The sequence below is a fragment of the Sapajus apella genome, unplaced genomic scaffold (assembly GCF_009761245.1).
Source record: "Sapajus apella isolate SASKATOON/1434 unplaced genomic scaffold, GSC_monkey_1.0 scaffold2, whole genome shotgun sequence".
Classification (NCBI taxonomy): domain Eukaryota; kingdom Metazoa; phylum Chordata; class Mammalia; order Primates; family Cebidae; genus Sapajus; species Sapajus apella.
In genome coordinates this window covers 80,470,604-80,488,960 of record NW_022436942.1, presented here as the reverse complement: position 1 = coordinate 80,488,960, position 18,357 = coordinate 80,470,604, and the positions used below count along the sequence as shown (strand labels likewise).

Below are 18,357 nucleotides of genomic sequence, written 5' to 3'. Positions count from 1 at the left end.
AAAAAAAAAAAAAAAAATAGCTGGGCATGGTGTACACCTGTAGTCCCAGCTACTTGGGAGGCGGAGGCAGGAGAATTACTTGAACCCAGGAGGCAGAGATTGCAGTGAGCGGAGATCACACCACACCACTGCACTACAGCCTGGGTGACAGTGCGAGACACCGTCTCAAAAAAAAAAAAAAAAAAAAAAAAAAATGGCACTTTTGTCTGGTGCAGTGGCTCACACCTGTAATCCCAGCACTTTGGGAGGCCAAGGCGGTTGGATTGCCTGAGCTCAGGAGTTCAAGACCAGCCTGGGCAACACAGCGAAACCCTGTCTCTATTAAAAATAATAATAATAATAATACAAAAAATTAGCCAGGTATGGCGGCATGCGCTTGTAGTCCCACCTCCTTGGGAGGCTGAGGCAAGAGAATTGCTTGAACCTGGGAGGCAGAGGTTGCAGTGAGCCAAGATTGCACCACTGTACTCCAGCCTGGGTGACAGACAGAGCGAGACTCTGTCTCAAAAAAAAAAGGCGGGGGGCATTTCATTTAAAAAATTGTAGCTTAAATGGTTTATGGTAAGAACTAGGTAGAAAACCAGCAAGCTCCATTTCAGCAAAATATTCCTGCTACTGATGTGTGTGTTCATCACAAAAGCAAGATTTCATGTATCACAGGTATTTTCAGCATCTTCTGAGGCTCACTCATGAGCCCTTGCTTTACTGTACTTCACTTCAGTTGTCATCCTTGCATGCTGATGAATCTATAGCCCTAAAACTACACTCACTGGAATACCAGGCCATTTTCTGCCACAACTGGGACAACATTTTTTCATTCAAAAGATTTTTTTTTTTTTTTTTTTTTTTAGATTTGTCCTTTCTCAGTTATTATATTACTTCCTAAGTCCCACTTACCTCAGTTCTGGGCCACATGACTGAGGCCTCTAGTCATTTAGTACAGCAATCCCACTTTCATTCTTTAAAACCCCTCAGTGGTCAGCTAGGCATGATGGCTCAGTCTTGTGATCCCAGTACTTTTGGAGGCTGAGAGGGAAGATCACCGTAGGCCAAGAGTTTGACACCACCCTGGGCAACATAGCAAAACCTCCCCTCTACAAAAAACAGCCAGGTGTAGTGGCGTGTGTCTGTAGTCCTAGCTACCCGGGAGGTGGGAGGATCATTTGAGCCCAGGAGTTTAAGGCTGCAGTCGGCTGGGATCACAACACTGCACTCCATCCTGAGTGACAGAATGAGAAATGAAAATCTTATAGTGGCTCTCCATGAGGTGTTCAGAACTAAAATCCAGCTAAGTCGCCCTGCACTCCAGAGCCCTAATGAGTCTCATCTGTCTTGTGCCATTGCTCCAGCCAGTCTAAATCCTTGGCATCCCCTGCAACAAATGAATTCTTTTCCTCATTGTTTCCTATTATCCAGGATGCCTGGCCATTCTGATTCTAGGAGTCTTTAGTACCAAGTCTCACCTCTGTTTAAAACCTTTCCTGGGCCGGGTGCGGTGGCTCAAGCCTGTAATCCCAGCACTTTGGGAGGCCGAGGCGGGTGGATCACGAGGTCAAGAGATCGAGACCATCCTGGTCAACATGGTGAAACCCCGTCTCTACTAAAAATACAAAAAATTAGCTGGGCCTGGTGGTGCGTGCCTGTAATCCCAGCTACTCAGGAGGCTGAGGCAGGAGAATTGCCTGAACCCAGGAGGCGGAGGTTGCGGTGAGCCGAGGTCGCGCCATTGCCCCCCCGCCTGGGAAAAAAAAAGAAAAACCCCTTCCCAAAAAAAAAAAGAAAAAAAGAAAAAAAAAAAAAAACCTTTCCTTACTCCTGTCCAACAACTGTCTCCTTTCTGGCCACTTAATAGTGTATATTTTAATATTTTATTTCATTTAATTTATTTATTTATTTATTTTTTTTGAGACGGAGTTTCGCTCGTTACCCAGGCTGGAGTGCAATGGCGTGACCTCGGCTCACCGCAACCTCCGTCTCCTGGGTTCAGGCAATTCTCTTGCCTCAGCCTCCTGAGTAGCTGGGATTACAGGCACGCGCCACCAGGCCCAGCTAATTTTTTGTATTTTTAGTGGAGACGGGGTTTCACCATGTTGACCAGGATGGTCTCGATCTCTTGACCTCGTGATCCACCCGCCTCGGCCTCCCAAAGTGCTGGGATTACAGGCGTGAGCCACCGCGCCGGGCCTATTTTAATATTTTATGATAATTGTATCGCACTCTCCTGAATCAGCAAAGCGTAATGGGAAGGGTGCAGACTTTGGAGTGAGATTTGGTTTGAGGTCTAGATGTGACTTTTTAGAAAAGTTACATAACTATTCTGAGCTTCCATGTTGTTGCTTGTAGAAAAGAAGTGATAATAACTGGACTGTTGTGAGAAACAAGTGAAAACACATTATAAAATATAGTACATTATGAAGACTTATCAGAACGTAAAGACAAAATTAGCTTCTTGTGAGCAGAGATGTCATTCTTCCCTTTGTACTTGATTGAATGAAATATAAAGTTCTTGATTTGTTCATATCAAAAATATTTCTTGACTGATGCTTTCAACATGCAGTGATTCTGAGTATTGGTACTCTGAATATCAAAAACAAGACAGAACATGGTGTTATTTATTTATTTATTTATTTTTTGAGATGGAGTTTCACTCTTGTCACCCAGGCTGGAGTACATTGGTGCAATCTCGGCTCACTGCGACCTCCACCTCCTGGGTTCAAGCAATTCTCCTGCCTCAGCCTCCCAAGTGGCTGGGATTACAGGCGCCTAGCACCACGCCAGCTAATTTTTGTATTTTTAGTAGAGATGAAGTTTCACCATGTTGGCTAGGCTGGTCTCAAACTCCTGACCTCAGGTTATCCTCTTGCCTCGGCCTCCCAAAGTGCTGAGATTACAGGCATGAGCCACCACACCCAGCCGAGTGACTGATTTCTTTGTTGCTTCTGATATAAGAAGTGCTTTGCTGAGGAGGAAAAAGTCAGAGAGTCATGGATGATGTGTCGTTACAGTTGCCAGTATTTAGTCAAGGTAGCCACAAGTGATTATATTGGTCTTTTCTTTTTTAAAATAGCTGAGGTGAGGTCAGACTCAGTGGCTCACGCCTGTAATCCAGCACTTACGGAGGCTAAGGTGAGTATATCACTTGAGATCAGGAGTTCAAGACCAGCCTGTGCAACATGGTGAAACCTCATCTCTACTAAACATACAAAAAAAATTAGCGAAGTGTGGTGGCAGGTGCCTGTAATTCCAACCACTTGGGAGGCTGAAGCAAGAGAATTGCTTGAGCCTGGGAGGCAGAGGTTGCAATGAGTCAAGATTGAGCCACTGCATTCTAGCCTGGGTGACAGAGTGAGACTCTGTCTCAAAAAAAAATCAAATAAAATAGCTGAGGTCCCCCCATCAACACCCTACTGCTTCATTCTGCTCCGAATTGCCCTCCCTATCCACTTAGACTTGGCTTAATCCTCATCAAATTTGTGAAGCCTTTTTTAAGCCATTATCACTCTACATAGAACTGATTGCTCCCTTCTGCGTGCCTCCACTGTAGCTCATACATACTTCTGCCACTGCTTCCATGATTCATGATTGTGTTCACTTTTCTAGTTCTGTTAGCCCATCATCTTCCTCTTTCTGCCCTTGCACCTGTGTTTGAGGGCAGAGAATGTCTTATTGAGACTTTGTGTTTCAAGTATCTAACACTTAATGAATTGTAATCATATGAATCTGTTGGTTATAATCAAGAGCTTTTTTTTTTTTTTTTTTTTTGGAGATGGAGTTTCGCTCTTGTTACCCAGGCTGGAGTGCAATGGCGCGATCTCGGCTCACCACAACCTCCGCCTCCTGGGTTCAGGCAATTCTCCTGCCTCAGCCTCCTGAGTAGCTGGGATTACAGGCACGCGCCACCATGCCCAGCTAATTTTTTGTATTTTTAGTAGAGACGGGTTTCACCATGTTGACCAGGATGGTCTTGATCTCTTGACCTTGTGATCCACCCGCCTCGGCCTCCCAAAGTGCTGGGATTACAGGCTTGAGCCACCGCGCCTGGCCTTAGAGCATTTTTTGTGTGTGGGTTTTTTTGTTTTGTTTTTTTGAGTCTTGCTCTGTCACCCATGCCAGAGTGCAGTGGTGTGATCTTGTCTCACTGCAACCTTCGCCTCTCAGATTCAAGCAGTTCTACTGCCGCAGCCTCCAAAGTAGCTGGGATTACAGGCACACACCACTACCACTCGACTAATTTTTGTATTTTTTAGTATGAATGGGGTTTCGCCATGTTGGCTAGGCTGGTCTCGAACTCCTGACCTCAAGTGATCTGCCCCGCCTCGGCCTCCCAAATGCTGAGATTACAGGCGTGAGCCACCATGCCTAGCCCCATTTTATTTTATATATAAAGAAATAATTTGCTTTTTGGAGCAAAGAATGAAAGTCAGTAGAAAGCATACTCTGGAATTACTTCCCTATATTGTCTTAAATTGCCTAAATAAGGCCTTAAAAACTGTAACTCCCAAAAATGTAATGCAGTTTCAGCTTAAAACACTAAGCAGCATGACAATTATGTTTTTTTACTTGCCTGTTGGTGAAAAAGTTCTCAGTTTGAGCTCTAGGGGTCTAGTGACAATGTTTGTGTCTTTCAGAAATCGGAGCCTCATTCCCTTAGTAATGAAGCATTGATGAGGAGAGCAGTGTCTTTGGTAACAGATAGCACCTCTACCTTTCTCTCTCAGACCACATATGCGTTGATTGAAGCTATTACTGAATATACTAAGGTATGTCTCCTCTTGTTAACTCTTGCTCTTCTAAACCATGGTTTAGCAGATAATGACTCAAACCAAATTGTCTGATGCCCATGTTGGTATTTTATTGGAACATAGCCTGGCCTATTTATTTATGTATTGTCAATAACTGTTTTTGAGAGTTTGAGTAGTTTCAACAGAGGCTATAAGGCCCACAAAGCCTAAAATATTTACTGTCTGGCCCTTCACAAAGAAAGTTTGCTGACCCCTGATTTAAATCACTGGTTTTTAGACTTTTTCCAGGAACCTTTTTTTTACAGAAAAATCTTAAATATGGCAGCTTAGAATATAAAACAGGAGTCAAGCTGATGTGGTTCAGTTACAGATAAAGGGGTCCATGGTCCAGCAACAGAGGCGTCTCTGTAAGGATTATTTAAAAACCACCGATCTAAACAAGTATGGGCCAGGCATGGTGGCTCACGTCTGTAATCCCAGCACTTTGGGGTGCCAAGGTGGGAGGATCACATGGGGCCAGGAGTTCAAGACCAGCCCAGTCAACATAGCCAGCGCCGTCCCTACCAAAAAAAAATTTTTAACTTAGCCAGGCATAGTGTATTGTGTGCCTGTATTCCCACTTACTCCAGAGGCTGAGGTAGGAGATCACTTGAGTCCAGGAGTTTGAGGTTACAGTGAACTCTGATCATGCCACCATACTTCAGTATGGGTAATGTTGCACCCTGTTTGTAAAAAATAAATTTTTTAAAGAGTATATGGATGCCAGGCGTAGTGGCTCACGCCTGTATTCCCAGCACTTTGGGAGGCCAGGACGGGTGGATCACCTGAGGTCTGGAGTTTGAGACCAGCCTAGCCAAAATGGTGAAACCCTGTCTCTACTAAAAATACAGAATTGGCCAGGAATTGTGGCATGCGCCTGTAATCTCAGCTACTCGTGAGGTTGACACAGGAGAATCACTTGAATCCAAAAGGTGGAGGCTGCAGTGAGCTGAGATCGTGCCACTGCACTCCAGCCTGGGTGAGACAGAGACTCTGTCTTAAAAAAAAAAAAAAAAAAAAAGTAGCTAATCAAAATTATTGAAGTTTCATTTTTGCATTTATTTTACATATATTTTCTAGCAGCTGTTTTTCTGAGGCTTTAGAGTTTTCCCTTGCATTGTATTCTCTGTGTCTGAATTGTTGACAAGCTTTTAAAACCACAGAAGTTTACAGATAGAAATATTGATGTCCTGGAGTGATACCTTTACTTCATAGGATAATAGTACAGTTTTTCAGTGAGGCAGCAGTATGAAAGAGCCAGTTTGCTATAATGGGACTTAATTTCCTTTAGGTGGAAGTCTCTCTATTCCTTCTAATATGTCTCACTTATTTTACTCATACTTATTCATTCTGTATTTGTAGGCTGTTTATACCTTAGTTTCTCTTTACCGACAATATACAAGTTTACTTGGGAAAATGAATTCACAGGAGGAAGATGAAGTGTGGCAGGTGATCATAGGAGCCAGAGTTGAGGTAAGCAAAAAGTTATAGGCATTTCTGTGTTAGTGCACCTACCTCAGGTGGTATCTAAATTATTAAGTCGAATATAATCAGTGACTGTTCTCTAAATCTACTACTTTAAGTCCATTTAAATGGGCTATACATACTCTCAGGCTGTATGAAGCACTTTGCTTGTTTTATATAGATGACTTCAAAACAACAAGAATACTTGAAGCTGGAAACCACTTGGATGACTGCAGTTGGTCTTTCAGAGATGGCAGCAGAAGCTGCATATCAAACTGGTAAGTTAAAGCTTTGTGTTGGTTTTATTTAACTAGGGAGGTGCCATTTGAGTTTTCATCTGGTTTTCTAAAATGAGGTCTTTATATTAGATGGTCTGTGTGGCTCTAACTTTGAGAAATTTTCTCCATTTTCTATATATTAACCAACATTTTATTTCCACAATAGAATAAATGAGCATACCCCTGCAGACAAGACCAGTAGAAGCTGGGTTGTCAGTATCTTCAAAATGAAAAATGATCAAACTGTTACCATTGGAAAATTGGATTGCTTCTCAACAGTTTGAGCTTTTTTTTGGTAATACAATTTATTAACAGTTAATCATAGAATTACACAGTTGGGCGAGACCTGAGATCATTAGTCTGTGTGAACCTTTTTGTACAGATAGATAGAGAAAATGAGACCTGGAATCATAGTGGCAAAACCAGGACAAATTTTTTTTTTTTTTTTTTTTTGAGACGGAGTTTTGCTCTTGTTACCCAGGCTGGAGTGCAATGGCGCCATCTCTGCTCACTGCAACCTCCGCCTCCTGGGTTCAGGCAATTCTCCTGCCTCAACCTCCTGAGCAGCTGGGATTACAGGCACATGCCACCATGCCCAGCTAATTTTTTGTATTTTTAGTAGAGATGGGGTTTCACCATGTTGACCAGGATGGTCTCAATCTCCTGACCTCATGATCCACCCGCCTGGGCCTCCCAAAGTGCTGGGATTACAGGCTTGAGCCACCGCGCCCGGCCAGGACAAATTATTATGTGTGTGTTTCAGGCTTTGTGGTAAGCATTTCATAGGCACTTTTTATATATGAAGAAACTAGAGGGCAGATAGTCCAAATAATGCACTTAAGATGACATGGTATGGTGAGTAAACAGCCAAACTGAGATTCAGCTGAGTAAGTTTTGTTTTGTTCGTTTTGTTTTGTTTTTTAATAGTGATGATGAGTTTTACCATGTTGCCCAGGCTAATCTCAAACTCCTAGGCTCAAGCCCTCTACCCGCCTTGGCCTCCCAAAGTGCTGGGATTATAGGCGTGAGCCACCGAGCCAAGTGAGTCGAATTCTGAAGCCTTTCCTTCTCCTAGCAGCCAGTGCTTTGTCCTCTGCACCTTGGTGCCCCAAGGTGCCCATCACAGAACATCTTACCTGATTGGCTCCAAACTAGGTACGCTCACAGAAATTTTTTTTTTTTTTTTTTTTTTTTTTGAGATGGAATTTCACTCTTGGCACGCAGGGTGCATGCAGTGGCACATTCTCAGCTCACTGCAACTTCTGTCTCTCTGGTTCAAGCAGTTCTCCTGCCTCAGCCTCCCAGTCACAAGCATGCACCATCATGCCTGGCTAATTTTTGTATTTTTTAGTAGAGACAGGGTTTTGCCATGTTGGCCAGGCTGGTCTCAGACTCCTCACCTCAGGTAATATACCCACCTCAGGTAATGCACCCACCTCGGCCTCCCAAAGTGCTAAGATTACAGGCATGGGCCGGGCGCGGTGGCTCAAGCCTGTAATCCCAGCACTTTGGGAGGCCGAGGCGGGTGGATCACAAGGTCAAGAGATCGAGACCATCCTGGTCAACATGGTGAAACCCCGTCCCTACCAAAAATACAAAAAAAATTAGCTGGGCATGGTGGCTTGTGCCTGTAATCCCAGCTACTCAGGAGGCTGAGGCAGGAGAATTGCCTGAACCCAGGAGGCGGAGGTTGCGGTGAGCCGAGATTGTGCCATTGCACTCCAGCCTGGGTAACATGAGTGAAACTCCATCTCAAAAAAAAAAAAAAAAAAAAGATTACAGGCATGAGCCACCACACTCTGAGCCAGCTCACAGAAATTATATCCTAGTACTAGCTCTTATTAAGAAACTGGTGGCCAAGGTATTGGCTTATGCCTATAATCCCAGCACTTTGGGAAGCTGAGGTGGGCGGATCACTTGAGGTCAGGAGTTCAAGACTAGCCTGGCCAATATGGCAAAACCCTGTCCATACTAAAAATACAAAAATTAGTGGGGTGTAGTGGCACACACCTGTGCAGGAGAATTGCTTGAATCCAGGAGGTGGAGGCTGCAGTGAGCAGAGATGGCGCCACTGCACTCAAGCCTTGGTGACAGAATGAGACTCTGTCTCAAGAAAAAAAAAAAAAACTGATTGATAGGGGTCAGCCACAGGGGCTTACGCCTGTATTTGGGAGGCTGAGGTGGGCAGACTGCTGGAGCTTGACGTGTGCCTCTAGTCCCAGCTACTCTGGAGGCTGAGGGGTGGGAGAATTGCTTGAGCCCAGGAGTTCAAGGCTGCAGTGAGCTATGATCATGCCTCTGCGCTCCATCCTGGGCAAAAGAGTGAGACCCATTCTCTTAAAAAAAAAAAAAAAAATTGTTGGCCGGGCGAGGTGGCTCACGCCTGTAATCCCAACACTTTGGGAGGCAGAGGCGGGTGGATCGCCTGAGGTCAGGAGTTTGAGACTAGCCTGATCAGCATAGTGAAACCCCATCTCTACTAAAGCTATAAAAAATTAGCCAGGCGTGATAGTAGGCGCCTGTAATCCCAGCTACCAGGGAGGCTGAAGCAGGAGAACCTGGAAGGCGGAGGCAGTGATGAGCTGAGATTGTTCCATTACACTCCAGCCTGGGCAATAAGTTTGAGACTCCATCTCAAAAAAAAAAAAAAAATTGTTATATTAAAACATACTCTTGTTTTCTGTTGTCAGGATTAGCAGACTATGGTCTCAAGCATCAAATCTTAAAAATGATATAAAGGGCTGGGTGTGGTGGCTTGTGCCTATAATCCCAGTTACTTACTTGGGAGGCTGAGGCAGGAGGATCACTTGAGCCTGGAAGGCAGAGGTTGCAGTGAGGCAAGATCACACCATTGCACTCCAGCCTGGGCAACAGAGTGAGACCCTATCTCAAAAAAAACCATGAAAGAAAAAAAAAAAAAAGGTTTTTTTTTTTTTTTTTTTTTTAAAGGTAAATGTCCCGTCATCATACTGAAAAAACAAAAAATAATTAAATTTTTTTTTTTACTTTTATAAGAGACAGGGTCTCGCTATCTTGCCCAGGCTGGAGTGCAGTGGCTATTCTCAGGTGCAATCCCACTACTGATCAGCACAGGAGTTTTGACCTGCTCCATTTCCAACCTGGGCTGATGGGCTGGTTCACCCCTCCTTAAGCAACCTGGTGGTCCCTGCTCCTGGGAGATTAACGTATTGATGCTGAACTTAGTGCAGACACCCAATTGGCATAGCACACTACAGCCCAGAACTCCTGGGCTCAAGTGATCCTCCTGCTTCAGACTCCTGAGTAGCTAGGACTACAGGCGCCTGCCACCATGCCTGGATAATTTTTGTATTTTTAGTAGAGATGGGATTTCACCATGTTGGCCAGCCTAGTCTGGAACTCCTAATCTCAAGTGATCCACCTGCCTTGGCCTCCCAAAGTGCTAGGATTACAGACATGAGCCACCACACTTGGCCCAGAAAAAGAATTATTAGTGATCCTGAAGGATCGGAGATTCAGAACAAAGAATGAAACAACAGAAGTATGGAAACAACAGAAGCATTATAGTCGTGCCACACAAAAACGGCAGTGGGTTCTCAGGTGCTGTGAACAGGAGGATGTGCTTACATCTAGAAGGAGAAAAGAGGGAGAGGATATGTAAGCATTATCTGAAAAAAAGTAGACATTTTCCTAGAACTCATCGAAAGGGGTAACAAAGTTGTAACAGGATTTTTGGTTTTTTTTGAGACAAGGTCTTACTGTGTCACCAGGCTGAAATAAAATGGCACAGTCGCAGCTCACTGTTTACTACAGCCTCAACCTGTGGGCTCAAGCAGTCCTACCACCTCAGCCTCCCAAGTAGCTGGCATTACAGGTGTACTTTGTGTTTTTGTTAGAGAGTGAGTTTTGCCATGTTGCCCAGGCTGGTCTTGAACTCCTGAGCTCAAGTGATCATATCTGCCTTGGCCTCTCAAACTGCTGGGATTACAGACATGAGACACTGCATGGCCTTATGAGTTCTTTTTTTTTGAGATGGAGTCTCACTCTGTCACCCAGGCTGGAGTGCATTGGCACAGTCTCAGCTCACTGCAACCTCTGCCTCTCCCAGGTTCAAGTGATTCTCCTGCCTCAGCCTCCTGGGTAGCTGGAACTACAGTTGTGTGCCACCACGCCTGGCTAATTTTTTGTATTTTTAGTAGAGACAGGGTTTCACCTTGTTAGCCAGGATGGTCTTGATTTCCTGACCTTGTGACTCACCTGGCTCGGCCTCTCAAAGTGCTGGGATTACAGGGTGGGCCACCACGCCGAGCTGATTTCACTTTTTTAACAAAAATTCTGGTCCAGGTGCAGTGACTCATACCTGTAATCCCAGCACTTTGGGATGCCTAAGCAGGTGGATCAGTTGAACTCAGGAGTTTGAGACCAGCCTTAACATGGTGAAACCCTGTCTCTACAAAAAAATTAGCCAGGCATGGTGGTGGGCATCTGTAGTCCCAGCTACCCGGGAGGCTGAGGTGAGAAGATCACTTGGGCCCTGGAGGTCGAGGCTGCAGTGAGCCATGATTGGGTTACTGCACTATAGCCTGGTTGACAAAGCAAGACCCTGTCTTATAAACAAAATAAACAAACAATAAACATTAACAGCATAACAAAAAGATTCAGAACAAAATCCCAAAAACTACTAGGAAAAGAATAGATGACCTACAAAGGAAGTAGAATCAAACATCAGGCATCTTCTCAGCAACACTAGAGGTGACAATAAATCAATAACCTAGGATTTTTATATATAGCCAACTACCATCAAAATGTGAGAATAAAAGATACCTTCTGACATAGACTCAAAATACCACCTGCATACACTTTTTGGAAGAACTATGAAGAAGGAAAAAGGAGTTTCGAAAGGAGCTACTAAGATTTTTTTTCAAAAGTTCTGAGTGTAAAACAAGTTTTTAAATTAAATTTGGGAAAGTGAAACATGCTGAGCACATTGACGACATTAGATGTTGTTAAACACTGCAAAGAGAATTAGGAGTGGGAGGAAACTTGATAGATCCAATTGAGGCAGGAAAGGTTTAAAGAAATAAAACCTGTTAATTAGAAAATACAAAATTGGACTGGGCTTGGTGGCTCACCTCTGTAATCCCAGCACTTTGAGAGATCGAGGCAGGTGGATCACTTGAGGTCAAGAGTTCGAGACCAGCCTGGCTAACATGTCGAAACCCCATCTCTAATTTAAAAAAAAAAAAAAAAAAAATTATAGGAATAATTTCAAACATCAGTGATTGCAATAACTTATTAAATGACATTTTTATATTGTATTCCAAAAAAATCTAGCTAAAATAGCTAAATCAGAAGAAAGATTCAAGATAAAAAGCAATAAATAGGACAGAGAGGCCAGGCACAGTGGCTCACGCCTGTAATCCAAGCACTTTGGGAGGCCAACGCGGGTGGATCACAAGGTCAAGAGATCAAGACCATCCTGGTCAACATGGTGAAACCCTGTCTCTACTAAAAATATAAAAATTAGCTGGGCATCGTAGCATACGAGGTCAAGAGATCGAGACCATCCTGGTCAACATGGTGAAACCCTGTCTCTACTAAAAATATAAAAATTAGCTGGGCATGGTGGTACACGCCTGTAGTCCCAGCTACTCAGGAGGCTGAGGCAGAATTGCTTGAACCCAGGAGGCGGAGGTTGCAGTGAGCCAAGATCACGCCATTGTACTCCAGCCTGGGTAACAAGAGCGAAACTCCATCTCAAAAAAAAAAAAAATACAGGCTTACGCCTATAATCCCAGCACTTTGGGAGGCCGAGGCGGGTGGATCACGAGGTCAAGAGATCGAGACCATCCTGGTCAACAAGGTGAAACCTCGTCTCTACTAAAAATACAAAAATTAGCTGGGCATGATGGTGCGTGCCTGTAGTCCCAGCTACTCGGGAGGCTGAGGCAGGAGAATTGCTTGAACCCAGGAGGCGGAGGTTGCGGTGAGCCGAGATCGTGCCATTGCACTTCAGTCTGGGCAACAACAGCGAAGCTCCGTCTCAAAAACAAACAAAATTTGCTGGGCGTGGTGGTGCATTCCTATAATCCCAGCTACTTGGGAGGCTGAGGTTAAACCCGGGAGGCAGAGGTTGCTGTGTGCCGAGATTGCACCATTGCACTCCAGCCTGGGCAACTTTGTCTCAAAAAAAATTTAAAAAAAAGCCGGGCACGGTGGCTCAAGCCTGTAATCCCAGCACTTTGGGAGGCCGAGGCGGGTGGATCACGAGGTCAAGAGATCGAGACCATCCTGGTCAACATGGTGAAACCCCGTCTCTACTAAAACTACAAAAAATTAGCTGGGCATGGTGGCGCATGCCTGTAATCCCAGCTACTCAGGAGGCTGAGGCAGGAGAATTGCCTGAACCCAGGAGGCGGAGGTTGCGGTGAGCCGAGATTGCGCCATTGCACTCCAGCCTGGGTAACAAGAGCGAAACTCTGTCTCAAAAAAAAAATAAATAAAATAAAAAAAATAAAAAGGACAGAACAATTCATTAAGACATTATCAATCATGAAACATGTACATAGGGCAAAAATTGATAGAATTACAAGGAGATCTCAGAGATGTGTGTAAAATTCAGTTTTCTGAGCACCCTTGTAGGTCAGGAAGACCAAAAAAAATTAAAGCTGTTAAGGAATAGAACAATTTGTTTTGGAGACAGGGTCTTGCTCTGTTGACCAGGCTGGAGTATAATGGCATGATCACAGCTCATTGTAGCCCCAACCTGGGCTCAAGCCATCTTCCCATTTCAGCCACTCATGTAGCGGGACGCCAGGCACATGCACCAGGCTCGACTAATTTTTTTTCTTTTAAGAGATGGGGTCTTGTTATGTTGCCCAGGCTGATTTTGAACTCCTGGGCTCAACTGATCTCTCGCCTTGGCCTCCCAAAGTGCTAGGATTACAGGCTTGAGCTGAGCCACTATGCCCAGCTCAGAGTGATTTGTTATTTTGGAGACGGGGTCCCACTCTGTCATCCAGGTTGGAGTACAATGGCTTGATCTTGGCTCACTGTAACTTCTGTCCCAGGCTCAATCCGTCCTCCTGTCTCAGCCTTCTGAGTAGCTGGGACCACAGGCACTTGCCACCACACCTGACTAATTTTTTGTATTTTTTGGTAGAGATGGGCTTTCACTGTGTTGCCCAGGCTAGTCTTGAACTCTTGAGCTCAGGTGATGCAACTGTCTCAGCTCCCAAAGTACTGCGATTATAGGCATGAGCCACCATGCCTGTCTGTGATTGTTGTTGTTATTAAACAAAGGAAAATCAGATGTGTGTGTGTGAGAGAGACAGGGTCCATGCTGGAGTGCAGTGGTGCAATCAGAGATCATAGCTTACTGTAGCCTCGACCTCCTGGGCTCAAGTGGAGGACCTCCTCCCTACCTCAGCCCCCGAGTAGCTGGGATTATAGGGGTACACCACCATGCCCTGGCTAATTTTTGTATTTTTAGTAGAGACAGAGTTTAGCTGTTTCCCAGACTGATTTTGCAGTGATTTTTAAATATAAAACTTTGCCCCCCCCCCCTAAAACTACATATTCTTCTAAGACATAGTTAATTTTGTACCAGGTGACAAAAAGACAACAAAATCACTTAAAAAGTTGATATATCACATTCACCAACCTTCCCCTCACCACTAAAAACAAAATTCCTTATGTCTGCAAAGTTTAAACACATGCTTCTTTTTTTTTTTTTTTTTTTTTTTTAAATGGGGTTTCACTGTGATGGCCAGGCTGGTCTTGTTCTCCTGACCTCAGGTGATCCACCCACCTCAGCCTCCCAAAGTGCTAGGATTACAGGCGTGAGCCACTGCACCTGGCTAAAGACATGCTTCTTAAAAAACTACAGGCTAAAAAAACTTAAATGGAAATTTAAAAATATTTAGAACTGTGATGACAAGCACAGTATATAGCAGAACTGGGAGGCTGCAGCCAAAAGTAGCTCTTAAAGGGAGTTTTACGCCACATGTCGTTAATACACCATGAATGACAGGTAATGTTTACTGTAACAAAGTACTGAAAATAAGCAAATTAAACTATTTCAACTTCGTAAGTTATCAGAAAGGCAAAATGAGAAAAGTGGAACAGAAAAAAGTATTGGAAGTTATATAGGAATAATCAGAAAGGCAAAATCTTCCTTGAAAAGACTAAAAAATTAGGCAAGGATTTAAGTATGACTTTTTAGAGAGAGTGCAAAAGTAACATCAGAAAGAATCATTACAGATACAGTTTTTAATTATATGAGAATATTATGATCTTTATGTCAGTCTCAAGGAGTAAAGAATGTATATAAGAGCTGGGCATGGTGGCTCACGCCTGTAATCCTAGCACTTTGGGAGGCTGAGGCGGGGAATCACTTGAGGTCAGAAGTTTAAGACCAGCCAGGTCAACATAGTGAAACCCTGTCTCTACTGAAAGTACAAAAATTAGCTGGGCATGGTGGCGGGTACCTGTAATCCCAGCTACTCGAGAGGCTGAGGCAGGAGAATCACTTGAACCTGGGAGACCAAGGGTACAGTGAGCCAAGATCGCGCCACTGCACTCCAGCCTAGGCAACAGAGAGAAACTCCATCTCCAGAAACAAAACAAAAGATCAATAACTATAAAAGTAGAAATGGTATTCAAAGATTTTGATGTCCCCAAAATGGACACCAGGCCTAGGATGTTTTGTGGAAGAGTTTTATCAAATATTCTAAAACCATAATACCTCTGTTACTGTAAGTGTACCAGTGCATAGAAAGTAATGGCAAGCTGCCTCTTACCACATATGATGCCTGCGTAGCCCTGATCTCAGACTGGACTGGGGCAGCACCAAAACAGGCTATAGTTCAGTATCACTTCAAAATGTAGCTGTAAATCAAATGTAGCCCTTTACCCTCAAAACAGAATGATAGTACAACGTTGTAAAAAACAAAAAAAAAACTAGGTAATTCACTACTTGAGATCATCTATCCATAGATTAAAAGAGAAAAACCACTTAATTATTTATATCAATCACCGGGCCTGGTGGCTCATGCTTATAGTCTCAGCACTTTGGGAGGCCGAGGTGGGTACATCATCTAAGGTCATGAGATTGAGACCATCCTGGCCAACATGGTGAAACCCCATCTCTACTAAAATACAAAAAATTATGCAGGCATGGTGGCACGAGTGTGTAGTCCCAGCTACTTGGGAGGCTGAGGCAGGGGACTCACTTTAAACCATGGAGGCGGAGGTTGCAGTGAGCCAAGATCATGCCACTGCACTCCGGCCTGGTGACAGAGTGAGACTCTCTCAAAAAAAAAAAAAAAAAAACCTTCAATAAAATGTGGTAGTCATAGGCCAGGCACGGTGGCTCACGCCTGTAAACCCAGCACTTTGGGAGGCCGAGGTGGGTGAATCATGAGGTCAAGAGATCCGAGACCATTCTGGTCAACATGGTGAAACCCCGTCTCTACTAAAAATACAAAAAATTAGCTGGGCATGGTGGTGCGTGCCTGTAATCCCAGCTACTCAGGAGGCTGAGGCAGGAGAATTGCCTGAACCCAGGAGGCGGAGGTTGCGGTGAGCCGAGATCGCGCCATTGCACTCCAGCCTGGGTAACAAGAGCGAAAAACTCCGTCTCAAAAAAAAAAAAAAAAAAAAAAAAAAAAAAAAAAAAAAAAAAAAAAAATGTGGTAGCCATTTATGATTTGAATCTAAATGCAACTATGAATAGAATTTTCTCAATGAAATAAAGGTTAAGTAATCCCACTTAATTGTGAACTATCAAGTGTTTTCATCAAAGTCAAAAGAGGAGAATGGCTGCCATTCTCCACTACCTGTCAACATTGTACTGAAGGTTCTTGTTAGTGCAGTGAGAAAAGATCAAAATGTTCTATAGGTGAATTGATAAAATATACATACCCAGGTGATGAAATATAGTAGCAGCAAGTAAAATGATAGAGCTCAAAACACATTTTCAAGTGAAAAGAAAAAATTATAAAACATGTTTAATCCCTTTTATGCTGTTACGTAAATTTGTAGTAACAAAATTTTTTTCTTTTTATTTTTTTTATAAAGACAGGGTTTCACCATGTTGGTCAGGCTGGTCTTGAACTCCCAACCTCAGGTGATCAGCCCGCCTTGGCCTCCAAAGTGCTTGGATTACAGGTGTGAGCCACCACGCCAGGCAACAAAATATTTTTCTGTGCATTCCATATGTGTGTGGTCACATTTTGAAAGATGAGAATACCCCAAAATCCCAAGAGGTTACCTCCAAAGATTAGGGTGATAAAAGGGATCTTTGACAATTTTATTCACTATCTGTCAAAAAGAAATGGATGACGTGTAGTTTAAAAATTAGCTATACAGGCCGGGCGCGGTGGCTCAAGCCTGTAATCCCAGCACTTTGGGAGGCCGAGGCGGGTGGATCCCGAGGTCAAGAGATCGAGACCGTCCTGGTCAACATGGTGAAACCCCGTCTCTACTAAAACTACGAAAAATTAGCTGGGCATGGTGGTGCGTGCCTGTAATCCCAGCTACTCAGGAGGCTGAGGCAGGAGAATTGCCTGAACCCAGGAGGCGGAGGTTGCGGTGAGCCGAGATCGCGCCATTGCACTCCAGCCTGGGTAACAAGAGTGAAACTCCGTCTCAAAAAAAAAAAAAAATTAGCTATATAGTTCTGTCATACACTGGGCATAAAAAAAAAAAGAAAAAATTAGCTATAAAGATTGTGAGAGTTGCATTTAACAATTGTGATGTTAGCCACTGGTAGCTGAAGAAAAATGCTGTTTTTGACTGTTGGTTAAATGCAGACCTGAACATAGAGGTAGAAGGTTCTCTACAGAGAGAAGACTGGTAGGTCAAGGAAAGTGACCCCAGGAAGGCTTTACGTGACAGCCACAGTACCCCCAGGCCAACATCTACATGTGCCTTCTGCCCTGCTGAGCTACTCAACCCGATTGTCCCATCTTTTGCAGGCGCAGATCAGGCCTCTATAACTGCCAGGAATCACATTCAGTTGGTGAAACTGCAGGTGCAGGAGGTGCGTCAGCTCTCCCAGAAAGCAGAAACCAAGTTGGCAGAAGCACAGATAAAAGAGCTCCGTCAGAAAATACAAGAGGAAGGGGACGAGCAGGCGGAGACAGAGCAGGAGGCCTACCTGCGTGAGGATTGAGGCCTGAGCCTACTGCCCTGTCTCCCCACTCAGTGGAGAAAGCAGGGGCAGATGCCACCCTGCCCAGAGTTGGCATGACTGTCTCTGCACTGAGAAGAGGCAGCAGGTCCAGCTCTGGCCAATCAGGCAAAACGCCTTTGTGAGCTGTCAGTGCTTCTCCTGTGGTCTCAGGCTTGCACTGGACCTGGTTCTTAGCCCTTGGGCACCACACTCTAACATTTCATCCCACTCTTCAGCTGCTCTTACCCACTCATCTTTTTACCTCACACGCAAAGCATTTTGCCAACCTGGGTTAGCGAGAAGAGTCCTTTTTGTCATGCCCTTAAGTTCAGTAGCTGTTTAACGTGTTTTTATTGTGAAAATGATTTCGTGTTTGTTCCTCTGTTGGGATGCGAGTTGTGGCTGGGGGCGGGAAGCCTGTCTGGTTTGTACGATTGAAGTGTTTCTCATGTGTTTTCTGACTTGCCCCCACTGCCCTGTGAGGATAGCTCAGGCCAAGCAGTGAAAAGTCTATTACTACTAAGGGAAGGGATGCAGAGTGTTTACCTGGTGCTCTCAACAGGACTCTTCCTAACACATGCTTCTTGTTCCTTTCTTTTCTTTGCATTTCTGCATTGTATCCAAAGGAGAAGAGTAACATTTTTTCTGCATCTCAATGAGAAAATGTGTCTCCTGGGGC

General features: G+C 44.2%; 1 protein-coding gene across 1 annotated transcript in view; it reads left to right on the top strand.

The window, feature by feature from the left end:
• The window catches only part of DIABLO (diablo IAP-binding mitochondrial protein), a 25,509-nt gene extending 7,189 nt beyond the window's left edge, over positions 1–18,320 (top strand). The window contains exons 3-6 of the mRNA XM_032242555.1: positions 4,629–4,760; positions 6,144–6,254; positions 6,427–6,523; positions 17,482–18,320. Coding sequence (XP_032098446.1) covers positions 4,629–4,760; positions 6,144–6,254; positions 6,427–6,523; positions 17,482–17,678 — 537 coding nt within the window. The 3' untranslated portion in view covers positions 17,679–18,320. The remainder of the gene's footprint in view (positions 1–4,628; positions 4,761–6,143; positions 6,255–6,426; positions 6,524–17,481) is intronic.
• The last annotated feature ends 37 nt before the right edge of the window (positions 18,321–18,357 follow it).